This window comes from Amblyraja radiata, chromosome 15 (assembly GCF_010909765.2).
Source record: "Amblyraja radiata isolate CabotCenter1 chromosome 15, sAmbRad1.1.pri, whole genome shotgun sequence".
Classification (NCBI taxonomy): domain Eukaryota; kingdom Metazoa; phylum Chordata; class Chondrichthyes; order Rajiformes; family Rajidae; genus Amblyraja; species Amblyraja radiata.
This window is the reverse complement of record NC_045970.1, coordinates 38,437,490-38,457,531: the sequence shown is the minus strand read 5'-3', so window position 1 is coordinate 38,457,531 and position 20,042 is coordinate 38,437,490. Positions and strand designations below refer to the sequence as shown.

General features: G+C 48.6%; 1 protein-coding gene across 2 annotated transcripts in view; it reads right to left on the bottom strand.

Moving 5' to 3' along the window:
* slit1 (slit guidance ligand 1) overlaps positions 1 to 20,042 on the bottom strand; it is a 135,416-nt gene that overhangs the window by 79,828 nt on the left and 35,546 nt on the right. For both annotated transcript variants that reach the window (XM_033034122.1, XM_033034121.1), the window contains exons 5-9: positions 13,016 to 13,087; positions 8,398 to 8,469; positions 7,423 to 7,494; positions 4,462 to 4,625; positions 3,374 to 3,521 (exon numbers count right to left, since the gene is read on the bottom strand). In XM_033034122.1, the coding sequence (XP_032890013.1) occupies positions 3,374 to 3,521; positions 4,462 to 4,625; positions 7,423 to 7,494; positions 8,398 to 8,469; positions 13,016 to 13,087 (528 nt within the window). The remainder of the gene's footprint in view (positions 1 to 3,373; positions 3,522 to 4,461; positions 4,626 to 7,422; positions 7,495 to 8,397; positions 8,470 to 13,015; positions 13,088 to 20,042) is intronic.

Sequence of the window (20,042 nt, the reverse complement as noted above, 5' to 3'; positions counted from 1 at the left end):
GAAAGAGTCCCTTCGACCCACCGGGCCCACGCTGACCATCAACCACCCGTTCATACCTTTATCTACGTTATCTCACTTTCTCATCGACTCCCTCCACACCAGGGGGCAATTTACAGAGGGCGAATTAACCTACAAACCCACACGGCTTTGGCACGTGGGAATAAAACCGGAGCACCCGGACGAAACCCATGCGGTCGCAGGGAGAACGTACAAACTCCAGACAAAAAAAACTCTGTATCTAACCCGTGCTGTCCCTGCCCAGGGGGTGTGTGAGAACACAGCGTAGAAGCTTGACTCTGTATCTAAACCATTCTTTTTGCCAGGAGTGTGTAGGGGAAGCCCTACTTTACATCTAATCCGTGCTGGAGAAATGCAGCCCCTAACAGCTCTGACATTAATGTAAAAATCAGCAAGAATAAGAAAGAGATTTGAGAGACGTATAAGAGGATTACATAGAATTCTGCCCAAGTCCAGGGCTTTAATCTTAAATGCTTCTCCCAGGAGTAACTATTAACTTTTAAATACATAATCCTATTTCATGGACAAAAGTTTCCCTTAATTAGCCTGTAGTTGGGCTTTGTGCCTGGTATCCGGAGAGACGTATCCTTTCCCGTTCAGCTCTTCTGTGTGAAATCTGCAGTCTTGTTCGGCGTTTCTTTCACTAATTCCCTTTGCACGTTTTGTCTGCTTTTGTGAGCGTTCTGACTCGAAATGGAGACTCACCCTGGCTCAGGCAGCAGGTACAGAGGTGTGAAAACGCACACCTCCAGATTCAGGGACAGTTTCATCCCAGCTGTTATCAGGCTACTGAACCTATAGCTCAGGACCGCTCGCGAGTTGTTGATTAAATGGTTCCGTTTAGTTTCGTTTAGATACAGAGCAGCAACAGGCCCTAATTAATTAAAACTATCCTACACACACCAGGGACAATTTACACTGATGCCAAGCCAATTTACCTACAAACGCAGGGCATCGGAAATGTCCTCGTTCTTCAGGGAACGGGGATTCCCCTCCGCCACCATAGATGAAGCTCACACCAGGGTCTCATCCATACACCGTAACACTGCTCTCTCTCCCCATCCCCGCACTCGCAACAAGGGCAGAGTCCCTCTGGTCCACACCTTTCACCCCACCAGCCGGCAAATACAACACATAATCCTCCGCCATTTCCGCCACCTCCAACGTGACCCCACCACTCGCCACATCTTCCCATCTCCCCCCATGTCTGCCTTCCGCAAAGACCGCTCCCTCCGCAACTCCCTCGTCAATTCTTCCCTTCCCTCCCGCACCACCCCCTCCCCGGGCACTTTCCGTTGCAACCGCAAGAAATGCAACACCTGTCCCTTCACCTCCCCCCTCGACTCCATTCAAGGACCCAAGCAGTCGTTCCAGGTGCGACAAAGGTTCACCTGTATCTCCTCCAACCTCATCTACTGCATCCGCTGCTCTAGATGTCAGCTGATTTACATCGGGGAGACTAATCGGAGGTTGGGCGATCGTTTCGCCGAACACCTCCGCTCAGTCCGCAATAACCAACCTGACCTCCCGGTGGCTCAGCACTTCAACTCCCCCTCCCATTCCCAATCCGACCTCTCTGTCCTGGGTCTCCTCCATTGCCAGAGTGAGCAACAGCGGAAATTGGAGCAACAGCACCTCATATTCCACCTGGGGACCTTGCGTCCGGATGGCATTAACATTGAATTCTCCCAATTTTGCTAGCCTTTGCTGTCTCCTCCCCTTCCTTAACCCTCTAGCTGTCTCCTCCCACCCTCTCATCCGCCCGCCCTCGGGCTCCTCCTCCTCCCCTTTTTCCTTCCTTCTCCCCCCCACCCCCCATCAGTCTGAAGAAGGGTTTCGGCCCGAAACGTCGCCTATTTCCTTCGCTCCATAGATGCTGCTGCACCCGCTGAGTTTCTCCAGCAATTTTGTGTACCTTACCTACAAATCTGTACGTCTTTGGAGTGTGGGAGGAAACCGAAGAACTTGGAGAAAACCCACACAGTCACGGGCAGAACGTACAAACTCCGTACAGACAGGACCCGTAGTCAGGATCGAACCCGGGTCTCTGGCACTACAAACACTGTAAGTAAGGCAGCAACTCTACTGCTGCGCCACCGTGCCGCCCTTGTATAAACCAGCTACATGAAGGGCCCAGAGTGCTAACTAAATCCTTACGAGACCTGTCTTTACTAAATCCACATTTCTATCTTTGTTCTCTAATGATAGAAAATCTTACATAGAAATCTGTCAGAATTTGTCAGGAATTTACACAATTGAAATTGAAAATAAATGTTCAAAATTGCACACTTTCTCTTTTTAAATTCCCATCCGTTTCCCCGTTAGATGGCGCAGCGGTAGAGTTGCTGCCTCACGGCACCAGAGACCTGACTCTGGGTGCTGGCTGCACGGAGTTTGTACATTCTCCCTGTGACCGCCTGGGTTTTCTCCGGGTGCTCCCATTTCTTCCCACATCCCAAAAACGTGCAGGTTTGTATGGTAGTTGGTTTTTGTTAAATTGCCCCTCGTTTGTAGGTTAGAGCTAGTGTACAGGTAATCACTGGTCGGTGGGCCGAAGGGCTTGTTTCCACGCTGAATCTCTATCACCAACCTGACCTAACATCCAGCACATTGGCGACCCTCGGACTATCTTTAATCAGACTTTACTGGGCTTTATCTTGCTCCAAACGTTATTCCCTTTATCCTGTATCTGTACACTGTGGACAGCTTGATTGTAATCATGCACAGTCTTTCCACTGTGACTCTCCCACTGTGACTCTCACTCCGTGACTCTCACTCTGTGACTCTCACTCTGTGACTGCGACTCTTTGGTTTTTCTCATTCTGTGACTATGTGACTGTGACTCTCTCACTGTGACTGTGACTCTGGGATTCTCTCACTCTGTGACTCTCACTCTGTGACTGCGACTCTTTGGTTTTTCTCATTCTGTGACTATGTGACTGTGACTCTCTCACTGTGACTGTGACTCTGGGATTCTCTCACTCTGTGACTCTCACTCTGTGACTGTGACTCACTGTGACTGTGACTCTCACTCTGTGACTGCGACTCTCTCACTCTGTGACTGACTCTCACTGTGACTGACTCTTTGGTTTCTCTCACTGTGACTCTCACTCTGTGACTATGTGACTATGTGACTGTGACTCTCTCACTCTGTCTGTGACTCTCACTCTGTGACTGTGACTCTCTCACTGTGATTGTGACTCTCACTCTGTGACTGCGACTCTCACTCTGTGACTACGACTCTCTCACTCTGTGACTGCGACTCTCACTGTGACTGACTCTTTGGTTTCTCTCACTCTGTGACTCTCACTCTGTGACTCTGTGACTCTCTCTCTCGGTGACTCTGGGTACTCACATTTCGGTGACACTCTCGGGCAGGTTGGCAGGGATGGCGGTGAGTCCTTTCCCGCGGCAGTCGACGATGGTGTTGGTGCAGGTGCAGACGGCAGGGCAAGATCCAGAGGCCAGGCCACACGAGGGGGAGCCCACACCCTCCGACTGACCTGCGGACACGGGGAGGCAGGGGGGTTAACCACACGCAGCCCGCATCGACCCGCCGCGACTCGGACCTCTCGCACTGTCCATCTGCATTCATATATCTCCTTCAACATCCCCAGTCATCCTCAGAAGAGACAACAATTTGTCCAAGCCCAATTAGTGAGATAACGTCCATATAACATGAGGGAATTTGGCCCATCGAACTGATGCTAGCTCACAATAAACTAAACTCAAAACTAAAAAACTCAGAGCAATTCTATTCCCCAATTATATTGTCCCAGTGTTCTACTACTCCCACACTCCCAACATGTCTCACAGCGCCTATCCTCAGGTGCTGTCTCTGTGTGGAGTTTGCACGTTCTCTCTGTGTCCACATGGGTTTCCTCAGGGTGCTCCAGTTTCCTTCCACAACCCAGAGATGTGCGGGTTTGTAGGTGAATTGGCCCTCTGTAAATTTCCCCCTGGTGTGTAGGGAGTGGATGAGAGAGCGGGATAGCGTAGAATTAGTGTCAACGGGTAATCTTTCTCCGGCACGGACTCGGCGGGCCGAAGGGCCTGTTTCCGTGCTGTATCTCTCTCTAACTCCACCAAGATTATACCACTACCTCCCTTTTCAACCTCTCTCCCACTCCCCTTCCCTCCCCCACCCACCAACCTTCCCCTCCCCCTCCTCCCCACCCCTCCTGTCCCAAACCTCCCCTCCCCCCACTTCTCCCCAACCACTGATGCGCCCTCCTTCTCCCACCGACCCTCCCCAACCGCCTGCTACCACCCCCCCTGCACTCATACCAATCCTTCCCCTCCCCGCATAACACCCTTCCCCCACCCACCGAGCCTCCGCATCCCCTCTCCTCCCCTCCCCCGCTGATTACCCCATCCCCTCCCCCACTTCCCCTCCCCCGCAGATTCCCCGCTCCACACTCCCCCTCCCACCCTCGGTCTCACCTGCGCAGGTGAACTCATGCTTCTGCACCTCGGGCAGGTTAAGTCCGCGGAGGTGCGGGGGAGAGGAGCACTGGGTGAAGAGGCCGATCTGGGGCCGTTGCCTCAGCCACTGGGACAACCAGGAGAGTCGACAGTCACACAGCAGCTGGTTGGAGTGCAGGCGGCTGGGAGGATGGAACACAGAGACTCGAGTAAAGGTCGCCCCGGCACAGCAAGATCCCACACACCCCCTTCTCCCTTTCCCCCCCATCCTCCTTCCCCTCCCCCCCCCCACCTATGGTTTATGGTATATAGAAACACTGAACTTTTATCTCCTGTTCCGTATTATGTTTACATATTCTGTTGTGCTGCAGCAAGCAAGAATTTAGTTGTCCTATCTGGGACACATGACAATAAAACTCTCTTGACTCTTGGAAGAAAAACCCCAGTACAGGGCAGCAGAGTGGCGTGTTGGACAAGAAGGGCCAAAGGGCCTGTTTCTGTCGAAGATAGACACAAAAAGCTGGAGTAACTTAGTGGGACAGGCAGCATTTCTGGAGAGAAGGAATGGGCGATGTTTCGGGTCGAGACCCTTCTTCAACAGACCTGTTTCCATGCTGTATAAGTCTAAGATTGGTCTAATTGTGTTGTCACTTTCAGCTTTTGGTGATCGATTTTTACCTGTGGAAGCAGTCTTCATCTTTTTGATTGTTGTGAATGAACGTCGATGCAAATGAGTCTGAAGAAGGGTCCCGACCCCAAAATGTCACCCATGCTTTTTTTCTCCAGAGATGCTGCCTTGTAAATTTGTAAATTGACCCGAGTGTGTAGGATAGGGCTAGCGTTCGGGAATCACTAGTCGGCCGAAGGGTCTGTATCTCTCAAGTCTAACGTCTAAAGAGTAAAGAGCATAGGCGTAAGGGGACGGGGTGGGGGAGGGGTGAGGGGGGAGGGGAGAAATAGGTGCCCATCAGATGGGGTACAGGGACGAGAGGGGGAAGGAAGAAAACGTGCTGAAGGAGAGATGGGGATCTCACAAATCATGGGATTTTAAGTCGCAGGCATTGAAGGGGGGGGGGGGGGGGGGGGGGAAGGGCAGAGAAAACAAGGCATCGACTCTAGAGAGAACCGTACACCAAATTACAAGCCAGGGAAATCAATATAATATGATTAGGTCAGCTTTCTAACCCATGCAGGCAGATCCTTCAGGCAGAGCTGGAAAGTAATTACCCATCGCCTCTGTGGGCATCTCGCTGCCTTGTCAATACCTCAAGGTCAATTTACTGCTTTCAGCAGAGCCGGCAGCCTCGCGAGAGATTCTCTTAACGATCGAGGGACAGGGGTGAAAGGTCCAGCTGCTCAATGCAGGACAGCATCAGAGATGAGCAGTGACAGGCGATGCAGCCCGACCCCATGAAATGGTGGCCAGCCCCCGTGCTTTTAAAGGAGGCACAAGAGGATGCAGATGCTGGAACGCAGAGGAGGGAAAGGAGAGCCGCAGCAGGAAGGGAGAACAGGACACGGCATGATGCCAAGCCTTTCTTTAGAGTTACAGCGCAGAAACAGGCCCTTCGGCCCACCGAGTCTGCGCCGACCAAGGATCGACCCTACACTAGTTCTAGCCTACGATTCGCAGAAGCCACTTAACCTACAAACCTGCACGTCTTTGGAGTGTGGGAGAAAGCCGGAGCACCCGGAGAAAACCCACGCGGTCACAGGGAGAACGGTACAAACTCCGTACCGACAGCACCCGTAGTCAGGATCAAACACAGGTCTCTGGCACTGTAAGGCAGCAACTCTACCGCTGCGCCACTGTGCTGTGGAGGAGTGTACAAAGTGGGTAAAACGCGGGCATGTGGGACTAGTGTAGATGGGGCATCTTGGTTGGCATGGACGAGTTGGGCCGAAGGGCCTGGTTCCGTGCTGTAAGACTCTATGACTCTGTGACTCTATCTTGCTGCCTGCAGATTAAGTGTTGTGCAAGGCTCAATTAAAGTGACTTAGTGTCTGTAAAGCATTTTAAGGCGTGTTATGGCATTGTGAAAGATTTGTTTCTTTGTTGCTACAGCCACTTCTTGAGGTTACTGAATAGAAGAAAAGCCATTGTTAGCAACATTTTCTAAATAGGGAGAGAATACAAAAGACAATAAACAATAGACAATAGGTGGAGGAGTAGGCCATTCGACGCTTCAAGCCAGCACCGCCATTCAATGTGATCATGGCTGATTATCCCCAATCAGTACAGAAATCGTGGTGCAGTGCGGTGAACTTGTGAGTGCTGGTGCAGGGTTCCTAAGAAGTTAATTTGCAAGTTGAATTGATTAATAAGGAAGGCAAATGCAACACCAGCATTTATTTTGAGAGGACTAGAATACAAAAACAGGGATGGAATGCTGAGATTTTATAAGGCACTTGTCAGATTGCATTGGGAGTATTGTGAACAGTTTCTGGGCACCATATCTGTGGAAGGATTTGCTGACGTTGGAGAGGGTCCAGAAGATGATCCGAGGAATGAGTGGGTTAACATATGATAAGCATTTTGAAGGCGCTGGGCCTGTACTCACTGTAGTTTAGAAAGATGAGAGGAGACCTCGTTGAAACATACAGAATAGTGAAAGACCTGGATAGAGCGGATGCGGAAAGCATGTTTCTACTAGTGGGAGATTCTAGGATCAGAGGCCGTAACCTCAGAATAAAAGAACATACCTTTAGAAAGATGAGGAGGAATCTGGGGAATTCAGTGCCACAGACGGCTGTGGAGGCCAAGGCATTGGGTATTTTTAAGATGGAATAGATAGATTCTTGATTAGTAAGGGTGTCAGGGGGGGTTATGGGGAGAAGGCAGGAGAATGGGGTTGAAAGGGGTAGATAGATCAGCCATGATTGAATGGCGGAGTAGACACGATGGGCTGAATGTCCTAATTCGGCTCCGAGAACATGAACTGACGGCACACAGTAAAGAGACTCCAGCCCCGTACTTACAAGGTGCGAAGTGTCGGCATATGGTTGAAGCTGGACACCGGAATACTGGTGATGTTATTATTATTCAGGGTGCTGGAAAAGACAGAGCCAAACGTTGTTAATTAACTTGCTATCTGTTTTCATACAATGGTCAAGAAAGCAGACCGACGCCTCTCCTTCTTTAGGAGGCTCAGGAGGCTCGGCATGTCCCCAACTCTCACCAGCTTCTACAGATGCACTGTGGAAAGCATGTTATCGGGATGCATCACTGCACGGTTTGGGAACAGCTCCATCCAAGACCGCAAGAAATTGCAGAGAATTGTGGACGCAGCCCAGACCATCGTGCAAACCAACCTCTCTTCCACTGACTCCATCTACACCTCACGCTGCCTCAGCAAGGCCACCAGCATAATCAAGGACCACTCTCACCCCAGTCACTCCCTCTTCTCCCCTCTCCCATCAGGCAAGAGGTTCAGAAGTATGAAAGCGCACACCTCCAGATTTAGGAACAGTTTCTTCCCTGCTGTTATTCGGCAACTGAACCATCCTATCACCAACTAGAGAGCGGTCCTGAACTGTCTACCTCATCAGAGACCCTCGGACTATCTTTAATTGTACTTTCCCTTGTATTAAACATTATTCCCTTTATCCTGTGACTGTACACTGTGGACGGCTTGACTGTAATAATGTATAGTATTTTCGTTGACTGGATAGCACGCAACAAAAAAGCTTGTCAGACTTTATTGGACTTTTTCTTGTGCAAAACTTTATCCACGTTATTCCTTTTATCCTGTGTCTCTACACTGTGGACGGCTCTATTGTAATCATGAATTGTATTTCCGCTGACTGGTTAGCACGCAACAATAAAGCTTTTCACTGTACCTCCGTATGTGTGACAATAAAGTAAACAAAACTTTCATTGTAACACGGTACATGTGACAATAATAGGCTAAACTAAACCCACACTAGCAGACGCAGAGAGTGAGAAGGACTTACAGGACCTCTAGGCTCCTCAGGGCTCGGAAAGCTCCTTCCTCAATGCAGGTAATTTGATTTTTGTCCAGCTGCCTGTGTGAGCAAATGGAGAGAAGTAAACGACAGATAAAAGCTCTTGGCAGAATGGTTACAATTATAGACATACAGCGTGGAAACAGGCCCTTCAGCCCAACTACACTAGTCCCACCTGCCTGCGTTTGGCCCACATCCCTCTAGACCTGTTCCATGTACCTGTCTCTGGGCAACAGGTGGAGGTTACAAGCCTCAGGACACCGTGGTGCAGCAGTAGAGTTGCTGCTTCACAGCGCCAGAGACTTGGTTTGATTATGCCCTCGGGTGCTGTCTGTGTGGAGTTTGTACGTTCTCCCTGTGACCGCGTGGGTTTTCTCCGGGTGCTCCCTCCCACACTCCAACGACGTACAGGTTTGTAGGTTAATTGGCTTCATTCAAATTGTAAATTGTCCCCCGTGTGTAGGATTGTGCTGGTGTACTGGGTCATCGCTGGTCACTAACACTGTCCTACACGCTAGGGGCAATTTACAATTTACAGAAGCCAATTAACCTGCAATTGGAGTGTGGGAGGAAACCGGAGCACGCAGGGAAAACCCACGTAGTCACAGGGAGAACTTACACACGCCACACACAGACAGCACCCGTGGTCAGGATCGAACCCGGGTCTCCTGCGCTGCAAGGCAGCAACTCTACGGCTGCGTCATCGTGCCGCCCCCTTGCTACCATTTTCGACATCAATCACCAACCCTCCCTTTCCCCTTATCCCGATCTTCCAATCTAACTCACTGTGACCCCAGCAATTTTTTTTTTAACTTGCATTTTCTCCGTGGCTGTAACACTATATTTATGAGCCAGATTGGTGGAAGAGTTATACTTGTTATATTCCGGACGGCAGAATGAATAACAACTTACATGCAGGTTGCCTGGATCACGAGAGAGAGATTTATTACCCAACATTCCATGCTTATATCGAACACCAGCTCATTAACATATACATGAATATGTATGAATACATTACATTGCTCTCCTTTTTTTAAGTATTAAATCTAAGTGCTCAGTTACAATTTTGTTGTTGTGATACTCGATTTAAACCAGTATTTACTTTACATATTTACACATTTTCATTTTACTTATACAGTGAGTTACTTAACTTACAAACCTAATCTGACTACTGGTTTACGGATCCTGCCTGATCGTCTAACAGTAACAGGTGTAACAGGTTTAGGTGTTGACTCAACTGTAGGCTTGTTTGGCTCTGTTTTAGTACCCTGACTTTGACCAGAGGAATCTGTTCCTTTGTCTGTACTAACTGAACTTTGTGTTTCAATCACAGTGGTCTCTTCCAACTCACATTCAGATAAAAACTCAGGGATTAGGACTTCATGCTAAGTTTTTGGTTCGTCTTTGGCTGGAATCATTTGATCAACATGAACACTTTTGATCCTAACTAACTATGTATCTTTTTGTTCCATACACTTCCAATATTTTCTCAACATCCCATTTGTCTTGACTGGACTTGTTGGGAGGATTGAGAACACAAAGCTGCTCATCTGGCTTGAAGTACCTCTCCTTTTGAGAGTCAAAATGGCGTTTTTGACTTAACTGTTTTTGCTCAACTCTCAAGGCCAAATTGGGTTGAACAAGACTTAGGTGTGTTCTTAGCCTTCTCTTCATCAACAGTTCTGCAGGTGAGTAACCTGTTGTGTGTTGTGTGATTCTGTACTTCAGCAAGAAACTAGCCAAACGATGTTTCATGCTGTATTTTGAACTACCCTGCAAAACCTGTTTCTTGAGAGCATCTTTCCAGTTGGAGGCTGGATGGTATGGGGGAACAAGTGTGTGTTTTACACCATTTGGCTGCATAAACGTTTATGATGTTTTCAAGACGTGATGTGGACAAATCAATGATGAAAATGTTTTGCCAGTATAACTCTATTCTCCTCAGCCAATCCTTTCCAAGGGTTGGTTTATTTCTGTAGCTGGCCACTATGATGGGCAGTGTTACTGACTGACCATTACGCTCAACTTTACAGTTCATTTGTCCGCATGTCTCCAAAACTTTGCCCGAGTAGGTTCCCAGCTTGACCTTACTCTCAAACAATGGTGTCTGTGGGAACTTTGTTTCGTACAGGTCTTTGCTCATGACGAACAATCTGCTGCCGTGTCAATACACATATCGATTAACTGTTCATTAATCAATGGTCTAGTTCGAAAGTCCTTGCCTTGGCTGGTTGTAGGCTTGTTGTTGGTTGCATAAATTGAATTGAATTGAATTGAATTGAATACCTTTATTGTCATTCAGACCTTGCGGTCTGAACGAAATTTCGTGCCTGCAGTCATACATACAATAAAAAACAACAATAAACACAAATTAACATCCACCACAGTGTATCCTCCAAGCACCTCCTCACTGTGGCGGAGGCAAAAATCTTAGGGTTACTGTCTCTTCCCTCCTCTTCTCCCTCTGCGCTGAGGCGATTCCCCACCGGGCGATGGCACAAACAGTCCCGCGGCTCACCGAACCCCGCGAACGGGCCGGTTCAAACACCGCGGCCCGGGGGTGGTCGAAGCTGCCGCCCTCCAGTCCAGCGGACGCAGCCGCTGGCCCGCGGCTGAACCCAGGACTCAGATCGCCGCCGCCAGAACGCCGTCCCAGCCACCGGAGCACCGTTCCAGCCCCGAGCCGGATCGCCCTCACGTGAGTGCCGTTCCACCCTTGAGCTGGGCCACTCCGACGGGAGTGCCGTTCCACCCTCGGGCTGGGCCACTCCGACGAGAGTGCCGTTCCACCTCGAGCTGGGCCACTCCGACGGGAGCGTCACAGCCCCTCACGAGAGAGTCTCAGCCCCTCGTCAGGCCACCCTCACGGGAGCGAGCCCAGGGCGAGTCCTGACAGGCTCTGCCTCCGGAGCTTCGAGGTCGCCAGCTCCGCCATTAGGCCACAGCGCAGACGGAGGCAGAGAAGGGGGATACGACAAAAAGTCGTATTCCCCCGAAGGGAGAGACAGCAAGCCCCGTTTCAACCCCCCCCCACCCCACATAAACACAGCTTAAAAACCAAAAACGTAACTACACAAAACGAAAAAAACAACACAAAAAAGTAAAGACAAACGGACTGCAGGCGAGCCGCAGCCGTTCCCAGCGCCGCCACTTCCAGAATGGCGTACAACCCAAGTTCATTCCCATCTAGGTTCACCTCCAAGTTGTGAATTCCTCTCTGGTGTTGTCACTTGATTCCCGCAGATTGTTGGTTTCCTGTTTTAAGCTTGGCCCGACATGCTGAGGCGATATGACCTTTCCTCTGGCAGTTATAACACTTGGCCATTTTGAACTGACAACATTGGGATGAGTGATTACCGTTGCAACGATAACAACTGGCTGAACTCGGCTCCCCGCCATACTTTGGTTTTGGTTTAGTGCCTCTTGGTTTGGCCATAGGCACTGCCTTGTGACTGTAAACGGCCACTGCAGTTCGTGGTGGACGAAACTCGCGAGCATTCTTTGATGCCATCTCCATTGTTGTAGCAATCTTGCATGCTTTCTCGAATGTAAGATCTGGAGTGTTCATGAGTTTGGACTAAATTCGTTCATCCACTAGATCACAAACAAATCTGTCGCGTAGTGCGCGTCCGAGAAAGGTTCCAAAGTTACAGAGCAAAGTTACGTTTTTCAAGGAAACAATGTACTCATTGATTGTCTCATTCTGCTTCTGGTTTCTGGTGCCGAATTTATAGCTTTCTGCAATTTCCAGAGGCTTTGGGTTGAAGTGCTCCTCCAACTTCTTCATAATGTCATTGAATGGCACGTCTTTTACCTTTATGGGTGCAAGGAGATTCACGAGTATGCCGTACACTTCAGGACCGATCTCCGTGAGCAGAATCGCTTTCATGAGTTCGCAAACGGCCTTATTTGTTTCAGTCACTATCACTCCTTCACCACTTATCTCCATTATGTTGTTTGCCGTGAAAAACATGTTTGCTCTCTCCATATAGGAGCTGAACGGCTCTATACACTTGTCAAAAGTGCTAAGATTTCCGATGTAGCCCGTGGACGCTGCCATCGTGTCGTTCACATTTTTTTTTTAAAGTCCGTTCAAAAACCCAGATTTCATGTCTGTTCCGGTGTAACAATTCACCTAAAACTTAGCTGCACAAAGGCTATTCAGCTTGAGGAACTCGACAAAAAAAAAATCCCAAGGACGGTATCTTGCCACGTAGACACAACATAGAGATAGCATGACAAACTATCGACGATTTGTCCAGCTACTGTTTTAAACTACAGTTCCCTGCATAGAAGGATCTGCGGCCTATCGTGTCCAGCTCGCAAACAACTGCGACACAACTCCGTATTTACTCTTTAAAATGTTAAACAATACTGCGTGTTACAAAACAGTCCTGCACTGTATTTAAAGGATGAGTTCACAAACTCTATCCCATCCTCGTCGCCAATTTTGTTATATTCCGGACGGCAGAATGAATAACAACTTACACGCAGGTTGCCTGGATCACGAGAGAGAGATTTATTACCCAACATTCCCTGCTTATATCGAACACCACCAACTCATTAACATATACACGAATGTGTTTGAATACATTATAGTACTCACAAGTTCTTGATATCCGTTGCTCCACGGAATGCCTTCCTGGGAATTGCCTGAATGGAATTCTCGCTCAGATCCCTGTTGGAAATAGTGATTTCTCATTACTAGGCGGCATTCAAGGAATCCAAGATTGCATTGAGACATCAAATGCATGCACGATTACAGGACCTCTAGGGATTACAGGACCTCGAGGCTCCTCAGAGCTCCGAACATCCCCTCCTCTTTGAAGGTCATTTGTTTTTTGTCCAGCTGCCTGTGTGAGCAGATACTCAAAAAATGCTGGAGTGGGTAGGATGCAACACAAGCTTAGTTTAGTTTAGTTTTGTTTATTGTCACGTGTACCGAGGTACAATGAAAAGCTTAAGTTGCGCGCTAACCAGTCAGCAGAAAGACTATACGTGACTACAATGGAGCCATTAATAATATTCATATTTTAGTTTATTTTAGTTTAGTATAGTTTAGTTTAGTTTAGATATACAGCGTGGAAACAGGCCCATTGGCTCACCGAATCCATGTCGACCAGCGATTCAGGCACGCTAACACTATCCTATACATCATCGACAATTTACAATTAGACCAGGCCAATTAGCCAACAAACCTGTACGTCTCCGGAGTGTGGGAGGAAACCGGATATCCCGGAGAAAACCCACGCAGATCAGGGGCAGAACGTACAAACTCCATCAGGATGGAACCCGGGTCTCTGCCGCTGTGAGGCAGCAACTCTACCGCTGCGCCACTGCGAAACATGATAAAGGACTCAAGTTTGTCCCGATATTGCTTTTCACTGTACCTCAGTACATGTGATAATAAACTAAACCAAACTAAAATAAACTAGACTGTCTTTTCGCTGACCGAATAGCAGACGACAACAAATCTTTACACTACAATCTTACACTTACATTTACAAGGTAGACAAAAGTGCTGGAGAAACTCAGCGGGCGCAGCAGCATCTATGGAGCGAAGAAAATAGGCAATGTTTCGGGCCGAAACCCTTCTTCAGAAACGTTGCCTATTTCCTTCGCTCCATAGATGCTGCTGCACCCGCTGAGTTTCTCCAGCACTTTTGTCTACCTTCGATTTTTCAGCATCTGCAGTTCCTTCGTAAACACTTACATATACAATCCTTACACGTGACAATAATAAACTAAACCAAACTTTATGTCTTAGCCTGGCATCATGTTCAGCAGGTGTTGAAGGAGAGGTGGATGTGGGGGAGAGAGGTGTGTATGGGAGGTTGGGCGACGAGGTGTGAGAGACGGCGACTGTGGATTGTAAAAAAAACGTTCGTTCATCTAATCTCCACAGCAACCACAGCTGGTGTTAAAAATCCTGGCTTCCTGCTCCAGGAGGTGTGCAGTGCTCTCTCCACAGGTAGTCTCGCCAACTGTGTGGTGAATCTGTGGAATTCATTGCCACAGAAGGCTGTGGAGGCCAAGTCAATGGATATTTTTAAGGCAGAGATAGATAGATTCTTGATAAGTAAGGGTGTCAGGGGTTATTGGGAGAAGGCAGGAGAATGGGTTTGAGAGGGAAATATAGATCAGCCATGATTGAATGGCGGAGTAGACTTGATGGGCCGAATGGCCTAATTCTATTCCTATCACTTATGAACTTATGAACTGCGGCAATAGTTTCCGTCTCGTCAACAGCCGCCCAATCCTCTCCTTAGAGTTAATCCTCCGATCCAGGCATCATTCAGGTAAACCCCTTCTGCACCCTCTCCAAAGGTTCCACATTCTTCCTGTAATGAGGTAACCAGAATTGCACGCAATACTCCAAATGCACCCTGACCAAAATCTTGTGGGTGGTAATGCTGCTGCCTCATAGCACCAGAAACCCGGGTTCAATCCTGACTACGGGTGCTGTCCGTACGGAGTTAGAACATTCTCCCTGTGACCGCGTGGGTTTTCTCCGGGTGATCTAGAGGAATAGATCTGGGTAGACGCACAGAGTCTCTTGCCCAGAGTAGGGGAATCGAGAACCAGACATAGGTTTAAGGTGAAGGGGGAAAGGTTAAATAGGAATCTGAGGGATAATCTTTTACAGAAAGGGAGGTGGGTGTATGGAACGAGCTGCCGGAGGAGATAGTTGAGGCAGGGATTATTGCAACATTCACAAACAATTACACATGGATAGGACAGGTTTGTAGGGATATGGGCCAAACACAGGTAGGTGGGACTAGTGGGACATGTCCGTTGACGCAGACAAGTTGGGCCGAAGGGCCTGTTTCCACGTTGTGTGACTCTATGCTCCGGTTTTCCCCCACATTCCAAAGACGTGCGGGTTCGTAGGTTAAATTACTTCTGTAAATTGTCCCGAGTGCGTCGGATAGAAATTGTGATTGTTGGTCGGTGCCGGCTCGGTGGGCCGAAGGGCCTGGCTCCACGCTGTATCTCTAAACTAAACCAAAACTATCGACCTGCCACGTGACTTACTGACTCTTGCACTCAATGCCCCGACCGATGAAGGCAAGCAAACCGTACAACAATGTTCTCCGCTGCCCAATTATGGAACTGGATATAGATGATAATGTGGATAATGTGTATTCTTGTGGAGTCAAATGTTTCAGAAATGAAACTTGACCCTACATTAGTCGATTATTGATAATCCACTGAGATGGTGTAATGTACATTCCCAGAGACTCTAAAGCTACATGGCTATGGGCCCCTGAGGTGTTGGCTTATTTTAACCCATTGTGACCCAAGGTCACCTGTTTTGCTGCATTGCCATTGCCCTTGCCCACTCCACTCACCTCCTCTAAACCTACCACCCTCCACTCATTCATTAGACTTCCAGACTGTAGAGATATTGCGTGGAAACAGGCCCTTCAGCCCACCTAGCCTGTGCCATCCCGTGAGCACCCATACACCTGCACTACCCTGCACGCTTGCCACAATTTAGGGAAGCCAAATAAAACTACCAACCTGTACGTAAACCCTTGTTATAACGGATCTTGGGGGGGGGGGATGGTGTCATTATTGCCGGTTGTCGAGATAAGCGAGTAAGGGACTATCATTGTATAAGTAGTAGAAACAAACAACTGCAGATGCTGGTTAAAGGACACAAAGTGCTGGAGGAACTCAGTAGGTCAGGCAGCATCATGTGTAGCAAGGAACTGCAGATGCCGGTTTACACTGAAGATAGACACAAAGAAGCCGGATTAACTCAGCGGGACAGGAGGCAGCATCTCTGGAGAAAAGGAATAGGTGACGTTTTGGGTTGCGACCCTTCTTCAGACTGAGCATCAGGGGAGAGAGAAGTTAGAGGTATGAAAAGGTACAGATCAAGTCAGAGTCCAAGGGTCTCCAACGAGGTAGATGGGAGGTCAGAACCGCTCTCTAGTTGGTGATAGGATGGCTCAGTTGCCTGATAACAGCTGGGAAGAAACTGTCCGTGAATCTATCGAGGTGTGCGTTTTCACACTTCTGTACCACTTGCCCGATGGGAGAGGGGAGAAGAGGGAGTGACCGGGGTGAGACTGGTCCTTGATTATGCTGGTGGCCTTGCCGAGGCAGCGTGAGGTGGAGATGGAGTCAGTGTAGTGGTTGGTTTGCGTGATGTTCTGGGCTGCGTCCACATCTCTCTGCTGTTTCTTGCGTCTGCCTTTGCTACAAAACCTCTCTCCGCCTGTTTGTGCTGCTGCTTTCAACAGCGGTCACAGTCCTTGGAGGACAAAGAGCTACAGCTGCCAACGCCACCCCCCACCCAGACACGCAGCCAGCCCCTCTCCCTGGTCCCCGTGATGATGGAGTGGATTCGGCAGCTGTGGAACTCCAGTATTGGATACGTCCAACTTATTGTTGACGGTGAAACTTGATCAACTCCGACGCTGCTCCCAGCAAACGTTTCCACAGCGCTCACAGGTCGCGTGCATTAACCCCCTGTGCTCTGCGGTGGTCTCAGGGTCAAGGACACAACATCACCACGGGCGGCACGGTGGCGCACCGGTAGAGTTGCTGCCTCACAGCGCCAGAGACCCGAGTTCGATCCTGACTGCGGGTACTGTTTGTACGGAGTTTGTACGTTCTCCCTGTGAGTTGTTAATAATAATAATAATAATAAATTTTATATTTAATGGGCGCCTTTCATACAAAATCTCAAGGACACCTTACATAGTAATCGTAAAAACATATAATCGGAGTAAAACAAGTAATTAAAGACATCACAATGACACAAATTAAAAACAGAATTCAATCCCGGTTCCCGGAGGTTGCAGGTGGTTGCCGGAGGTTGCAGGTAGGGAGACTGATAAAAACCTCCGGGAACCGCACGGAAACCTTGGGTGGGGCGCAAAGTCTCCAGAGGTTTCCGTTCAGGTTTCCTAAGTGGGGCAGGGGCATTAGTTTTCTATGGGTGCTTAATTCAGTTTAGTTTAGAAACACAGAGCGGAAACAGGCCCTTCGGCCCACCAAGTCCACGCAGACCAGCAATCCCCACACACTAACACTATCCTACACACTAGGGACAATTTATAATAACACCAAGTCAATTAAGCTACAAACCTGTACGTCTTTGGATTATGGGAGGAAACCGGAGATCCCGGAGAAAACCCACGCAGGTGACGGGGAGAACGTGCAAACTCCAGACAACACCCATAGTCGGGATCATCCCCGGGTGCTCTGGTTTCATCCCACTATCCATAGACATACAAGTTTGCAGGTTAATTGGCTTTGGTAACACTATAAATTGTCCCTGGTGTGTCGGGTAGAGCTAGTGCATGGGGTGATCACTGGCCTGCATGGAATCGATGGGCCAAAGGGGCTTTTTCTGCGATGTATCTCTACAGTCTAAAGAGTGCAATCGGACCATACAAGAGTAAAACCGATGGTACAAAAGAGAATGGAAACAGGGCAGAATGTAGAGTTGTAACTACCATATAGACTAGAGAACGTACGGATAAACAAAGATGGTTGCAAAGAGGTGGAGGACCCTGCAACGTCGCCAGGACAATGGGCCTTCATGGTCAGGTCCTGTACTTACAAGAGTACAACATTATAGAAGTACTGAGCATGGAAGTTGGTAGGTCATGTTACAGTTATATAAGACGTTGGTGAGGCCGCATTTAGAACATTGTGTTCAGTTCTGGGCACAATGTTATAGGAAAGAGGTTATTAAGATGGAGAGGGTGCAGAGAAGATTTACGAGGACGTTGCCACGACTTGAGGGGCTGAGCTACAGGGAGAGGTTGAGCAGACTGGGACTCTATTCCCTGGAGCGCAGGAGGATGAGCGATGATCACATACAGGTGTGCAAAATCGTGAGAGGAATAGATTGGGTAGACGCACAGAGTCTCTAGCCCAGAGTAGGAGAATCGAGAACCAGAGGACATAGGTTTAAGGTGAAGGGCATAAGATTTAATAGGAATCTGAGGGGTGACATTTTCACACTAAGCGTGGTGGGGGTGTGAAACAAGCTGCCAGGGGCGGTAGTTGAGGCAGGGAGTAGCGCAATGTTTAAGAAGCAATTAGATACACGGATAGGATAGGTTTAGAGGGATATGGTCCAAACGCAGGCAAGTGGGTCTAGTGTAGATGGGACATGTTGGTCGGTGTGGGCAGGTTGGGCCGAAGGGGCTTTTTCCATGCTGTATGACTGTGTGAGTCTTTAACAATTGAGTGTCTCTGTCTCTGTCTCTGTCTCTGTCTCTGTCTCTGTCTCTGTCTCTGTCTCCCTCACTCTCTCTGTCTCCCTCACTCTCTCTGTCTCCCTCACTCTCTCTGTCTCCCTCACTCTCTCTGTCTCCCTCACTCTCTCTGTCTCCCTCACTCTCTCTGTCTCCCTCACTCTCTCTGTCTCCCTCACTCTCTCTGTCTCTCTCTCTTTCACTGCCTTTTCTTTCTCTGCATATCTCCCTCTCCCTCTTTCTCTCTCCCCCTCTCTCGCATTCACTGCCTTCTTCTCTCTCTGACGATAAATACATCTGGCATACTGAGCGAGCCACTTGACTGCCTTATCTAAAACCCGCAAGTCCTTGGAGAATGTGCTTTGCGGCAGAGAGAGACACGTGAGCTCCCTCGCGTTAATGACTGTCGGTGTCTTTGCTTTTTCCAGTCGCTTGTTCCCTGTTTCAGTAGCTGGTTTCATGAATAAAGGACAAAGTCTATAAAACAACATATCGGAACCATTATACAACAGTAACGTTCTCATCAGGAAAGCAAATAAGCAGCCTAATTGCTGCCTGTGAGGGTTATTGATCACATATTGATCACTGTTTCATTTCATTTCCTATTAAGTAGAATATGCTAAGTTTTCTGCTTGTCCAACTTTTCTTAATCATTTACAGTCGATTTATACGGATGAGGTTGGGTAAGGAGGGCTTTGACATAAGGAGAGATGACTGGTTTAGTTTCAGTTTATTTTACTTTGGAGGTACAGCATTGAAACTGGCCTTGTGGCCCACAGAGATCTCCCTTTCCCATTCATTTTCTGTTATCCCCTTTCTCATCCGCTCCCTGGTTTAGTTTACTTTATTGTGACGTGTACCAAAGTTGGGTGCTAACCAGTCGGTGATTACAATCAGGCTGCCCACAGATGCAGGATAAAGGGGAGAATGTTTAGTGCAAGATAAAGTTGAGTGAAGTTCGATTAAAGTCTAAGGGTCTTCAATGAGGTAGATGATAGCTCAGGACCGCTCTCTAGCCTACATACGGGGGCAATTTACAGAGAGCCAATTAACATACAAACCCGCACATGTGTGGGATGTGGGAGGAATCCAGAGCACCCGGAGGAAACCCATGGAGAATGTGCAAACTCCGCACAGGCAGCAACCGAGATCTGGATTGAACCCGGGTCTCCGTTGCTATGAGGCAGCAGCTCTACCTGCTGCAGCACTGTGCCGCCTACAGAGGCTGGAAGTGTTTTACCTGAAGTAAATAAGGCCAAGGGGGGTGACCTTATCGAGGTCTGTAAACTCATGAGGGGCGCCTGTAAGGCTAATGGGAGGTGAATTGAGTAGAGAAGTTCAGACATTATGTTCCAGCTGTACAAGACATTGGTGGGGCTGCACTCTGGTGCAATGTGCTCAGATTAGTTG